The following is a 14,245-nucleotide window of genomic DNA, read 5'->3' on the forward strand; positions in this document are numbered from 1 at the left end:
ATGTAGCCTACCTTGATTTCAGCAAGGCATTTGACAAGGTGCCCCATGATATTCTTGTAAAGAAGCTGGTAAAATGTGGTCTTGACTATGCTACCACTCAGTGGATTTGTAACTGGCTGACTGACCGAACCCAAAGGGTGCTCATCAATGGTTCCTCTTCATCCTGGAGAAGAGTGACTAGTGGGGTGCCACAGGGTTCTGTCTTGGGCCCGGTCTTATTCAACATTTATCAACGACTTGGATGATGGACTCAAGGGCATCCTGATCAAATTTGCAGATGACACCAAACTGGGAGGGGTGGCTAACACCCCAGAGTACAGGATCACACTTCAAAACGACCTTCACACATTAGAGAACTGGGCCCAAACAAACAAGATGAATTTTAACAGGGAGAAATGTAAAGTATTGCACTTGGGCAAAAAAAATGAGAGGCACAAATACAAGATGGGTGACACCTAGCTTGAGAGCAGTACATGTGAAAAGGATCTAGGAGTCTTGGTTGACCACAAACTTGACATGAGCCAACAGTGTGACACGGCAGCTAAAAAAGCCAATGCAATTCTGAGCTGCATCAATAGGAGTATTGCATCTAGATCAAGGGAAGTAATAGTGCCACTGTATTCTGCTCTGGTCAGACCTCACCTGGAGTACTGTGTCCAGTTCTGGGCACCACAGTTCAAGAAGGACACTGACAAACTGGAACGTGTCCAGAGGAGGGCAACCAAAATGGTCAAAGGCCTGGAAACGATGCCTTATGAGGAACGGCTAAGGGAGCTGGGCATGTTTAGCCTGGAGAAGAGGAGGTTAAGGGGTGATATGATAGCCATGTTCAAATATATAAAAGGATGTCACATAGAGGAGGGAGAAAGGTTGTTTTCTGCTGCTCCAGAGAAGCGGACACGGAGCAATGGCTCCAAACTACAAGAAAGAAGATTCCACCTAAACATTAGGAAGAACTTCCTGACAGTAAGAGCTGTTTGACAGTGGAATTTGCTGCCAAGGAGTGTGGTGGAGTCTCCTTCTTTGGAGGTCTTTAAGCAGAGGCTTGACAACCATATGTCAGGAGTGCTCTGATGGTGTTTCCTGCTTGGCAGGGGGTTGGACTCGATGGTCCTTGTGGTCTCTTCCAACTCTATGATTCTGTGATTCTAAGCAGCACTGAGGCAGGTGGGCTGCAGGTCTCCTACTTCACAGCGGTGCTTATTTCCTCCTGTGCAGAGAGCCAGACCCCTTGTGGAGCACTGCCACCCAGCGGTAGCATCCTCAGGAACTCAAAGCCTTCCTTGCTTTGGGGTTTTTTATTATTTTTAATTTTTGCTGTTGTTTTGCAAAAGCAGAGCAGCCTGTCTTCCTTGTGCAAGCAGATCAGAAAGGGCTGAGCTGGGATGTGTTTGCACAGGGGAAAGGATCTTCTCCCTCTCTTTAAATTCACAGCTGCCCTTGAGCTGATTCCCCCATCTATCCTGCAGTGGGGGTGTTTTTTGGAGGGGCTGTTGAGGAGCACCTGTAGCAGGAGAGAGGGAGGCGAGAGCATTTCTGGCCTCACTGTTCTTGTTTTCTCTGTCTCTGTCTCTCTCTCTCTTCTGAACTTGCTGCGGGTCTGTTTGAATAATCTCTCTGTCAGACTCATTATCCTGTCTCTGGCCTTTGTCTGGTGTCTGAAGGCTGAAATAGCCATTAGCAGAGATGCTCGCCTCATACTAGAGCAGGGAGTGAAATGATTAAGGCAGGAGGAAGGGTGCATCTCTCTCTCTCTCTCTCTCTCTCTCTCTCTCTCTCTCTGTCTGTCTGTCTGTCTGTCTCATAGATTTTAAGCAATGCACCCCCAGGTCAGGTCTCTATCTGGCAGCTCGGATTTTGAGACAAATTGCCGTGCAAATGGGTGAGGGCTTGTAAGGTGCTTCAGTGCCGGTCTCTGGGTCAAACCTATCTCCCAGTGACAAAGGAAGCTACCTTGCCAGACCACATGTCTCTCTAGCCCCAAATCACCTGCTCTGATAGCAGCAGCTCTCCAGGAGCTAAAGTAGAATACAGTGGTACCTCGGGTTATGTACTTAATTCATTGTGGAGGTCCGTTCTTAACCTGAAACTGTTCTTAACCTGAAGCACCACTTTAGCTAATGGGGCCTCCTGCTGCTGCCACACTGCACTATTTCTGTTCTCATCCTGAAGCAAAGTTCAGATGTCAAAGAGATAAAGAATTACCTGACATTCAGAAGACATCTTAAGGCAGCCCTGTTCAGGGAAGTTTTTAATATGTAATGCTGTATTGTTTTTAACACTGATTGGGAGCCGCCCAGAGTGGCTGGGGAAACTCAGCCAGATGGGCGGGGTATAAATAATAAATTATTATTATTATTATATTATTATTCTTAACCCGAGGTACTATTTCTGGGTTAGCAGAGTCTGTAACCTGAAGCGTCTGTAACCTGAAGCGTCTGTAACCCAAGGTTGTTGTTGTTGTTGTTTAGTCATTTTGTTGTGTCCGCCTCTTCGTGACCCCATGGACTGCCTTCAGATGTCTTCTAAAAGTTGGATCTGCAAATCTAGAAATCGGCTTTCTGAAATCTAGCCCCCAACCCTTTGCATCCAACGTCCCCTGAAGATGGAAGTGGTCTGGGCGTCATTATTTATCTGGCTGCCAAGAATACAAAAAGAGATCTCCAGAGCCGGGTGGGGGAGGGAATATGCAAGTGTTTGACTTTCGCATAACTCTTCATCAGACCTTGATTCAGGGAACAACAACATCCTTCATCTCTCCTAAGCTCTGAGACAAGCATGACAGCTCCTGAAGAAGAATAAATATGTGTGTGGTGGTTTGGGGGGGGGTGTTTTCTAGAAGCCCATCTGGAACAGACACTTTCCTCTGGAGCTGGCATCTTCGTTAGAAAGTGCTAATTGCCTTGTTCCTTAGCGAAGGCAGGCTTCACTCAAACCCAGTCACCTGCCAGGAACTGGAAGGCTGTGCCAAAGGATCCCCGGTTCAGATTTCTGTGGAGGCAGCAGTCTCCAAACCCATCAATAGATAGCTGCTGCTTCTGCGAGTTTTATCTTGCACTTAATTCCGCTGCTCTGTCTGTCTACTCCTCCCCAAACATAGAGGCACTTAGTCCTTGCATGCAAAATGGATTTTCTGGGAATTTGCAAGTAAATCCATTCATTAGTTTGGGGCTTTAAATTAATTAAAGGACCTGGAGTCTTTTTAAGGAATTTAACATCTGTGTCAGTCTCTGTAATAGAATAAAACAGACTCTGAGGCTTATTTGGAATTTTAAGCTGTCATGGCCAGAGGCTGCCTTCAAAGTCACAAGGTTGCCAGTTATTTTTAACTCTTCTTACCAGAAAGCTCACTCGGGGTTTTTGCAAATCGAGCTCATCGCTTATAGCGATGTGCTGCTTTCTGGCAAGGCCTGCTGTGGACCAGACCGCCGGGTCTCTCCCCAGGCCTTGCCTGGAGAGCACCCTGAGCATGTCTGGGAAGAATGGTTTGGGTGCAGGTCTGGGGTTCTGCCAGCTTCTTAGTCCCAGCTGCTGGAAGCCACAGGATGGGGAGAGTGGGCCTTGTGTTCGAATCCTGATTTCGGGCTTCCCTTGGGGGCACCTGGCTGACCCCTGTGAGAACAGCATGCTGGACTGGATGGGCCCCTGGTCGGATCCAGCATTTTCTCCTTATAGTCCTAAAACAAGCCCGTCAGGCGTTTTGAGTCCCTGTTGTAGCTGAGTGTTCCCGAAGCACTTTTAACATCTCTGAAATTAAAAGCTGTAATTCTTGGTTTTACTGGAGCTACACCGAGTGTGAGCAAAAGGCATCTTTACAATCTTTTAAATCAAAACGGCATTTTTTTTAAGGATTCTGAATTCAGTGACTCATACCAAATTCTCTGCTTGCAGTCCAAGGCGGTTGGGCTTCAGACTCCCAGGTTGCTGGTGGAGAGACCCTGAGCTCTGCCTGTGGATAAATGAGGTGCTAGATGAGAGGCAGTGTGGCATAGTGGTTAGCGTGCCAGACTAGGATCTGGGAGAACAGGCTTCAAATATTCAGCCGTGGATCTCACTGGATGGCCCTGGGCCAAGCACTGCCTCTCAGCCTATCCTATCTCACAGGGTTGTAGTGAAGATTAAATGAGAGAAGGGGGAGAGCCATGTATGCAGCCTTGAGCTCCTTAAAGGAAAAGGTGGGGTGTAAATACAATAAATAAAACGGTACCAATTCAGACTGCAGGATGCGCTCTTTGAATATCATAGAATCGTAGGGTAGGGTTGTAGGGAGTCCCAAAGGTCCTCTAGTCCACCCCACTGCCATGCAGGAATCTCAACTAAAGCATCCATGACTGATGAAAACAAACAAATGAGCAACCTCCTCGCCAGAAGACAGATAGTGTAACAGGGAGCAGACTGTGCTGTTTTAATTTTATTTATTTTTTGACTTTCAGATATGGAGATTTTAATATTTTGATTATATATTTTGTGGTTTTTTATTTTGATGTAGTTCTGTGAACCGCCATGAGACCTCTGTGTATACCTCGGGTTACAGATGCTTCAGGTTGTGTTTTTTCGGGTTACCGGAACAGGTTACTTCCGGGTTTCGGCGGTCGCACATGCGCAGAAGCTCTAAACTGCACTTTGCGCATGTGCAGAAGCACCAAATTGCAACCCTCGAGTGTGCAGATGCCCCACTGTGGGTTGGGGACGTGCATCCCCCACGGATCACGTTCGCAACCCGAGCATCCACTGTATAAAACTTCAATAAATGATGATGATGATGTTTGAAAACAGCACACCACACTTGTAGCCTGAAGTGGTGGGATCCATTCCAATACCTTGGGATCCATTCTAGGCACCTCTTCAGCCTGTTATTGGACGAAGCCTCTTCAGGCACAGACCAGGCAACCAAAGTGAGCAAATGGGTCTTTCAAAATTTTGCCCTTTTTAGTTCAAAAAACGTTAGAACAAAGAGTTTTTCCAGGTTTAAGCACTGTGAAATCGTCTCTCCTACTCAATGATTAACCTGTTACAGGAAGATAAAAGGAAAGGACGATAAGTTCCTGATATTAGCCGGCAAATTGCATAGATGGGGGTCGTAGCTTTGACGAACACTTTATGGAATAGTTAATGGCTTGGAAATGGAACAAGCTCCCTGCCTGAGATTCCTCTACGTGTCATTATGGATGAATAAGACAGAAAGCCCCTCTACAAATTAAAAGTAATTTGTTATTATCCAATTTGCTAACTGTTTGAGATACAGTCAGCGATAATCTTCAGCTTTGAATTTTTCCGGCAAGAATCTGTTTATATATAACCCTGAATTTAATACATAGCAGAAATTACAATGTTTCACAATATAGGAAATAGGTGATATTGGTGATCTATGGGTCTAATTTAAGATGAATACAGTTCTGACGTATGATGATATTTAATCTATATTAATGCTTTCAATCCTCCCTGGTCTGAGTAGTATCAAATTAGACGGTGTCTTACAAATCTGTGAAAAGAATAATTACACAAAAGGCTTCTCAGATGATGAACCGAACTTGGCGACAATGAGAAATTTCCGGTCGGTGGCAGCAGTGGGGCGGGGGGTTAATTTGGGAGTGCCTCTGTGGAGGAAAGAGTTAAATTGCCCCTCCACAAATGATCTCATCCCACCCATTGTCACTGCCCACAACTGCTGCATTTTGCATTTCTAAAACAAACTTTGGAACTCCCTATCTATGGACACCAGGGAGGCAGTTTCACTGTTCCCTTTTGGGCACCTGCTTAGAATAATAATAATAGTAGTAGTAGTAGTAGTAGTAGTAATAATAATAATAATAATTTTTTATTTGTACCCCACCCATCTGGCTGGGTTTCCCCAGCCACTCTGGGCGGCTTCCAACAAAGATTAAAACTGCATTAAAATGTCACACGTTAAAAACTTCCCTGAACAGGCCTTTAGAAGTTAAATGTTCTTCATTTCTTTTCAGCTGTTGCTGCTGTTCATCATCTTTTGACTATTTGTAAAGACTTGCTTTTAACTCGTCTGTTATCCATAATTTTAAGCTTTCCCTTCTATATTTTTGTAAACTGCTCCAAGGTTTTCTTCCAAGCGAGCGGAATATAAATCTTGTTAAGTAGAGGAAAGCAACAGCAGCATCTGCACTCGAGATGCAAAGGTGCGCTTGAAAGGAGTTGTGAATGAGCCAAGGGGACTTGCATGGAAACACTCCCAACAGGAATGATGCCAGCCACTCACACAAAGACAGTATCCTGCTCTTCTTTTTGCAAACCCACACTCCAATCCTGATCCTTTCCTAATCCCCCCCCCCTTACATGCAGAACTCCACAACTACTGAGCATGCTCAGTAAGGCTATAACTTTTTCTAGAGTGGTGCTTCTTCATCATCATAATCATTCCACAAGCAGGATCCGAGCACAAGAGCCTTCTGGATGGATGGCGGCTAACAGATTGAGGTTGAATCCTGACAAGACAGAAGTAGTGTTTTGGGGGGGCAGGAGGTGGGCGGGTATGGAGGACTCCCTGGTCCTGAATGGGGCAACTGTGCCCCTGAAGGACCAGGTGCGCAGCCTGGGGGTCATTCTGGACTCACAGCTGTCCATGGAGGCGCAGGTCAGTTCTGTGTCCAGGGCAGCTCCATCTGGTACGCAGGATGAGACCCTCCCTGCCCGCAGACTGTCTCGCCAGAGTGGTGCATGCTCTAGTTATCTCCCTCTTGGACTGCTGCAATGCGCTCTACGTGGGGCTACCTTTGAAGGTGACCTGGAAACTGCAACTAATCCAGAATGCGGCAGCTAGACTGGTGATTGGGAGTGGCTGCCGAGACCACATAACACCAGTCTTGAAAGACCTACACCTGACTTCCAGTATGTTTCCAAGCACAATTCAAAATGTTGGTGCTCACCTTTAAAGCCCTAAATGGCCTCAGTCCAGTATACCTGAAGGAGCGTCTCCACCCCATCATTCTGCCCGGACACTGAGGTCCAGCGCCGAGGGCCTTCTGGCGGTTCCCTCGCTGCGAGAAGCCAAGTTACAGGGAAACAGGCAGAGGGCCTTCTCAGTGGTGGCACCCACCCTGTGGAACCCCCTCCCAGCAGATGTCAAAGAGAACAACTACCAGACTTTTAGAAGACATCTGAAGGCAGCCCTGTTTAGGGAAGCTTTTAATGTGTGATGCATTACTGTATTTTAATATTGTGTTGGAAGCTGCCCTGAGTGGCTGGGGAAACCCAACCAGATGGGCAGGGTATAAATAATAAATTATTATTATTATTATTATTATTATTATTATTATTATTCTGTCCCTCCCATGTTTTCAAGCAACTGGTCTTCAGAAGCATCGCTTCCTCCCACTGTGGAGGCAAAGCAGAGCCATCCTGGCTAGCAGACTTCCATAGCCCTTTCCCCCTCCATGAATTTGCCCAGTCCTCTTTTAAAGCCATCCAGGTTGGTGGCCATCGCTGCTTCCAGTGGCAGTGAGTTCCACAGTTTTAACTATGCACTGCTTGAAGAAGGCCTTCCCTTTAGAGCAGAGCTGATGCCAGCTAAACAAGGGATATCATAGCCACAGGCTTTTGAAAAATCTATACATATAAATAATAAAAAGTTGGAACATGTGTCTGAAGGAGAGAGGCTGGCTGAAGGGAGCTGAGTTTTGAGGTGCCCTTTTTACCTCTTGCCTGGGAATGTGATCCAGGACAGGCAGCGCTTGGGCTGCTAGATATCCGTGGTCCTCAGTGGAGGGGCCTGAGATGCTTCTGGCACCGAGATGAAAGCTGTACTTGTGTGGGATTCTGTCCTCCGACAAGCCCTGTAGGGGGCTAATGTGGAGACTTGATATATGCCTGTAATTACATGAGGTTCTTTAGCACCCTGTGTTCTACAGGATGGCAATAGATGAGTCCCTCGTGACCTTAAATTCAGTAAATTTGTGCCATTACGGAGAAGGGGGGCAGAGAGAACCATTCTCCTCCCTTTCCTAATGCTGGATCTCACAGGTTAGCCAGTGAAGTGGAGGGGCTGCCGATTCAGGGCGGACAAACTTCTTCCCGGGACCCGTCTCTGACTCGTGGAATTGGCTGCCACGAAAAGGTTACAAAGGTTGTGGAGCAAAAGGTGCAGACAATCTTGAAGCAATCGCTTTGCAAGACGTGAGCCGGCGCCTGCCTTTCAGGTTCTCGGTCAATGAGTGTAATAAAAAATGGTAAAGGACCCCTGGGCAGTTAAGTCTAGTCAAAGGCGACTCTGGAGTTGCGGCGCTCATCTTGTTTTCAGGCCGAGGGAGCCAGCGTTTGTCCACAGACAGCTTTCCGGATCATGTGGCCAGCAGAACCAAACTGATTCTGGTGCAACGGGACACCATGATGGAAACCATGGAAACACCGTTTACCTTCCCACCACAGTGGTACCTATTTATCTACACGCACTGGTGTGCTTTTCAACTGCTGGGTTGGTAGAAGCTGGGACAGAGCAATGGGAGCTCACTCCATCATAGGATTCGAACCACTGACCTTCTAGTCAGCAAGCCCAAGAGGCTCAGTGGTTTAGACCACAGAACCACCCGTGTCCCAATGAGTGTGGTCATGACCAACTAAGCCTTCTGATGGAGGCTTAACTTGGTCAGAATCGAGTGTATGCTTCCAGAGTTAACACCAAACACATCACTTCTGACAAAAGAGCCTTCATAGCTGCTAGAGGACTGTGAAAAATTGTGTCCCTGACTTTTTAGACTCATCTACCCATATCCGCGGGTGGCGCTGTGGTCTAAACCACTGAGCCACTTGGGCTTGCCGATCAGAAGGCCGGCGGTTCGAATCCCCGCGACAGGGTGAGCTCCCGTTGCTCGGTCCCAGCTCCTGCCAACCTAGCAGTTCAAAAGCACGCCAGTGCAAGTAGATGAATAGGTACTGCTCCGGCGGGAAGGTAAACGGTGTTTCCGTGTGCTGCTCTGGTTTGCCAGAAGCGGCTTAGTCATGCTGGCCACATGACCCGAAAAATGTCTGCGGACAAACACCAGCTCCCTCAGTGCTCAGCGAGATGAGTGCCACAACCCCAGAGTCATCCACGACTGGAGTTAACTGTCAGGGGTCCTTTACCTTTACCTTTTTGACCCATATACTATCTGAAACCAAAGGGTGCATTGGTTGTCAAATGTGAACTTTTTTCCAGCTCTCCTACTGGATTCACACTGCATTCACACACTAATGCAGCCATGGTTGTAGGGTGTTAAGCTGATAGTAGCATCAACGTGGAGAGGAGGAAGGATGGCTAAATAGAACACTGGGAAGTTATATTGATATCACATCCTTTTTTGCTCAACAATCAAAGGAAAAGAACAATGGAGAACTTTGGCTGTTGACCTGCGCTTATCACTTTGCTGTAGCTATTATGAGGCATACGTAATAAATAGCCACAGCAAATGCTCTTAGGATTCATTGGCTTGCCTTATAACACTTTAATCTCGAATTTATCCAAGCCGGGCATCTGAATCCTGGTTGATTTAAAGCAGCGGTTCCCAAACTTTGGGGGAGCCGCCCCCTTGGTTCCATAAACCCGTCCCCAGGGCCTCCTACACCACCCTATAAAAAGCGTCATGCAGAATAGAAGTTTGCACGGCCCACTGGGAAGGTAATAACACAATCAAATTCAGAACTGTAACAATGGATTGCACATTTATTCAAAATCCAATTAAAACCAGTTAGTTTAATTAATTCAAGAAAATTGGTGGATTTGACCTGGTGGTGATACCAGCTTCTTGAAGTCTGGTAGTCATTTGCACTTCCAGAGCCCCCGCCAAAGCCCTCCCCCCTTAGGGCTCCTCCAAGCTTCCTTTGTGCCCCACTTTCCAGGCACAGGTCTGTGCTATAAAATAGCTCAGCGTCTGAGTGTTTGTTTGCGTGTTTCCCAGAAAAAAAACATGTTTTACTTCTGAATCGGAGCAAATGGTGGTCCCCCGAAAGTCCCATTGCTGTTTGCTCCAATTCAGATGCAGAACTTTAAAGTCCTCTGCAATTCCAGGTTTGGTTGTGCCAGCCTGACAGCAACCATCCACAGACCTAAAACAAAAGGACTGGTTCACAGCTAATGGCACCTGAAGGGCTGAGGGTTGTCACTGAGGCAAACCAGGCCTCTTGGGCATTGAACAACTGCAGGCAGGAAGTTTCTACAAAAGCGAGGAAATATTAAGCTTTTTCTGGTGTGGAAATATAATCATTGGGGAGTTTCGCCTGTTGACATCTGTTAGATGTGTTCTTTTCATGTGACACCAAGAGTGTTCAAAATCTGTTCACCTTTGTTCCTTCTTTTGCAAGTGGACCAGAGGACTCAATGCACGTTCATGATGCATTGGATTCGAAGTGCTTTCTAGGGTTCATTCTGGATTGCTTGGCCCTTCTTCGTTCTGCATCCAGAGCAGTGTTCGATCGCGGCAAAGAAAGCCTAGCTTGACCACCCCTTTCTCTTTTCCAACAGCGCCGCCCAAGGAGCCCGCATTGATGTGCCGGTCCAACAATTACCCCAGCGGCTTCTACTGCAGTTGGCACATGCCCATCCCAACGTACATTCCAGACACCTTCAACATCACTGTAATGTGAGTAGGGCCTCGAGGGAAGGCATTCCTTTGTGGGGCGGGGGGGGGGAGCCTTCTCAGAAGAAAAACACAGCACTGGGCGCATGCGACCTTGACTGGCTTGGCTGCTTTCATGAACATCAGCTTGAAGGCAGTCACCGGAGATCATTCCACAGGCATTTGTGCCCCTTTTCCAGCTGCTTTTAATGTAATTTTATCTAGCTTTTGAACCTCTAAACCAGCGGTTCTCAACCTGTGGGTCCCCAGATGTTGTTGGACTACAACTCCCATCACCCCTAGCTAGCAAGGCCAGAGCTCAGGGGAGATGGGAGTTGTAGTCCAACAACATCTGGGGACCCACAGGTTGAGAACTGCTGCTCTAAACAGAGTGTTTAGGGCAGGGACAGACTCTGCAGGAATCTTTTGCCCATTGTGAAGCTCAAACCCACAACCCCGAGATTAAGAGTCTCATGCTCTTATCGACTGAACTATCCCAGCAGTTAATCCAAGGGGGAACCTGTGGCGTTCCAGACATTAAATACATCAGAAGGGCCTGGTGGATGAGGCCAATGGCCCGTCTGGTCTGGCCACCTGTTCTCGCAGTGGCCAAATAGATGCTCGTGAGAAACCTGCAAACAGGATTCGGGCACAAGAGCCCTAGCCCAGTACGTTTCCGAGCACAATTCAAAGTGTTGGTGCTGACCTTTAAAGCCCTAAACGGCCTCAGCCCAGTATACCCGAAGGAGCGTCTCCACCCCCATCGTTCAGCTCAGACACTGAGGTCAGCACCAACACTTTGAATTGTGTTCGGAAATGTCCTGGGAGCCAATGTACGTCTTTCCGGACTGGTGTTATGTGATCTCGGCAGCTGCTCCCAGTCACTGGTCTAGCTGCCGCATTCTGGATTAGTTGTAGCTAGAGACACCAGATATCAAGCCTGGGACCTTCTGCATGCGAACTCTGGGAATCCACTTCCAGGAGGTGTTGTCGATGCCCAGCTAGATAGAGCAATGGTCTGACACACCGTAAACAGCTTCCTTCAGAGCACAAACGCAAGCCCTCAATTATATAAAAATGATAAGGAGAAAGCACAATTGGCAAAGATCCAGGCAAAACACACCTGGGTATGCCGCCCCCATTAAAACAATACATAAGCGTACCACGGTCCAAAAGTATGGGAGAGAAATATACAGCAATGTATGTATAAATAACCGATCAATATTAGATGAGAGTCCAGATAGTGTCTTGCTTCTAAACCACTTTATCAAAACATGTTTGCTGCAAAATGCCATTGTAACCGCATATATTACTTCACCAGTCCTATGCTCTCGGAGGCATAAATCTTCTTTAATCGTGCTGCGGGGACCAATTCTCAAAGATAGCATGGGGAAGAGAAAGCATTGTGCTCTGTCACTGAGCTTCAGCCCACCCCAGAGTGGGGCAGGACTCCTGATCCTTGGCGAATTTTGTAGAAGAGGAGAAATTGGGTAGGCACAGCTCATTGTGGCCTTTTTGGGGAGGGGGGTATCAAAGTCTCCCTGCTTGCCGTAATGCCCTCTCCTGCAGTGTCCTGGAAGGCGCAGGAACCCAGAAGTGCTTCGCGTTTGGTCAGTGAGTTGAGGCTCCTGATCTTTGATGGTCAACCAGGGCAGTGGCTGGTAGATTTACTTACTCTGAATTAATTCAGCACACCCTCGCAGCAGTGAGTGCCGCAAGTTACCATCATGTGAAGAAATATTTTGACAGTTTTAGAGGTGCACTATCCCCAAGTAATTTAGCCAGCTTCATCAAAATTATTTGCTTCCTTCCAGATCCTCCTGTTATTTGGCCTGAACTGGAACTTCCAGAGATGCCTTGGGATTTCACTTTAGGTGAAATCTGGTGGCAAGTTCTGATGCGGAGATTTCCTCCCACATGTCAGGATCTTGTCTGTGTCCACCACTATTTGTGCTGAACAACAGCCACCGACTTGCTCTCCTTGTGAAGGGCTAAAAAAAAGAAAAAGGTCTGATTATGAGGCGGGTGAAAACATAAATTCTATTGCCAGGACAGCAGCCCGAAGCCTGTTTCCTTGATAAACAAGGACTGTGGTGCCTGTTCTTGTGAGAGTTGACAGGGTCAACATGATGTACGCATTCAAGGTTGGAGAGAACATGATGCTTTCATCTGAACTTTCCCCTTCTCTTCCCACCTCAATCTTTGCACCCCGCAATCCAAAATATCCCTGATATTTTGCTGTAACCCTTGGTTTGAGCCGGGCTTTCCTCCATCTCTTGAACTATCTGGTTTGGTAATAATGGACAATGTCTCTGAGCATGTGCAGAATTTTACTCCTCCTTTTGAGTAGCTACCGCCCTGTGTGATAGTACAGGGAGGGTGTGAAATCCCAGGCTTGAAATTCAGCCCTGAATGTGGGCCCTCATGTGAAACCCCAATCCAGCCATTTTCCACAAATATACGAAGTTGGCGTTTATATCTGTTCATCTCAGTCTTGTCACCTGCGGACTCACCTTCATTGGAGGTTTTTAGGCAGAGGTTGGATGTCCAGGATTTTTTACCTGGGATTCCTACATTGCAGGGGGTGGACTAGAGGACCCTTTAAGAGCCCCTTCCAACTCTTCCATTCCATGATGCTGTGATTGGCAGCTGCTCTCCAAGGCCTCGGTTCTCCCATTCTCTTGCTGCCACTTTTCTGCATTTCAAGCAAACAGAGGCATTTCTGCCTGAGAATCCTTAGGAATTACTACAAGTGGGATCTAGATGAAACAAGCTGTGTTTAGTTCCCCTTGAAATGGAGCAGGATGTCAGTGAAGTCATGGCTAACCTTTCACAGTAATTTAAATGGGATATAATCCGGATTTAGAAGTAACATCTTTCCGCAGGGCCTGCAAGACAGAGCTGTTCCGCCTGGCCTTTGGTTTGGACTCGGTCTGACCCATATGTTTCCCTCCCCTTATGGTCTTGATCTATGGGCTACTATTAAAACGAGGCTGCATTTTAAATTGTATTTTAACCTGTATTTAAATTGTGTGGTTTTTTCCCTTTTCTTTTTCCCCCCTATTATGTTTTTATTGTAATTTTACTGGTGTTAACCGCCCTGAGCCCAGCTCTGGCCGGGGAGGGCGGGGTATTAATAAAAATTATTATTATTATTATCATCATCATCATCATCATCATCAAAGGAGGGTGTATGCAGCGAATACTTTCCTATCTGGTGGAGGGTAAAGTGGTATTTCATTATATCAATGTGGTTCTGAACTGTGGTTATTTGGGGAAAGTAGGGGTAAGGGAGGGACGCGGGTGGCGCTGTGGATTAAACCACAGAGCCTAGGACTTGCCGATCAGAAGGTCAGCGGTTCAAATCCCCGCGATGGGATGAGCTCCCGTTGCTCGGTCCCGGCTCCTGCCAACCTAGCAGTTTGAAAGCACATCAAAGTGCAAGTAGATAAATAGGTATCGCTCCGGCGGGAAGGTAAACGGCGTTTCCGTGCGCTGCTCTGGTTCGCCAGAAGCGGCTTAGTCATGCTGGCCACATGACCCAGGAAACTGTACGCCGGCTCCCTCGGCCAATAAAGCGAGATGAGCGCCACAACCCCAGAGTCAGCCACGACTGTACCTAATGGTCAGGAGTTTCTTTACCTTTCCTCCCTGCGTCATCTCAGCCTCCTTCTCGACTCTTCTCT

The 14,245-nt window shown here is 47.2% G+C and overlaps 1 protein-coding gene across 2 annotated transcripts in view; it reads left to right on the top strand.

Moving 5' to 3' along the window:
* CNTFR (ciliary neurotrophic factor receptor) overlaps positions 1-14,245 on the top strand; it is a 430,283-nt gene that overhangs the window by 381,898 nt on the left and 34,140 nt on the right. For both annotated transcript variants that reach the window (XM_079995051.1, XM_079995052.1), the window contains one exon: positions 10,466-10,583. In XM_079995051.1, coding sequence (XP_079851177.1) covers positions 10,466-10,583 — 118 coding nt within the window. The remainder of the gene's footprint in view (positions 1-10,465; positions 10,584-14,245) is intronic.

Source organism: Podarcis cretensis, assembly GCF_951804945.1.
Source record: "Podarcis cretensis genome assembly, chromosome: 11".
NCBI classification, from domain to species: domain Eukaryota; kingdom Metazoa; phylum Chordata; class Lepidosauria; order Squamata; family Lacertidae; genus Podarcis; species Podarcis cretensis.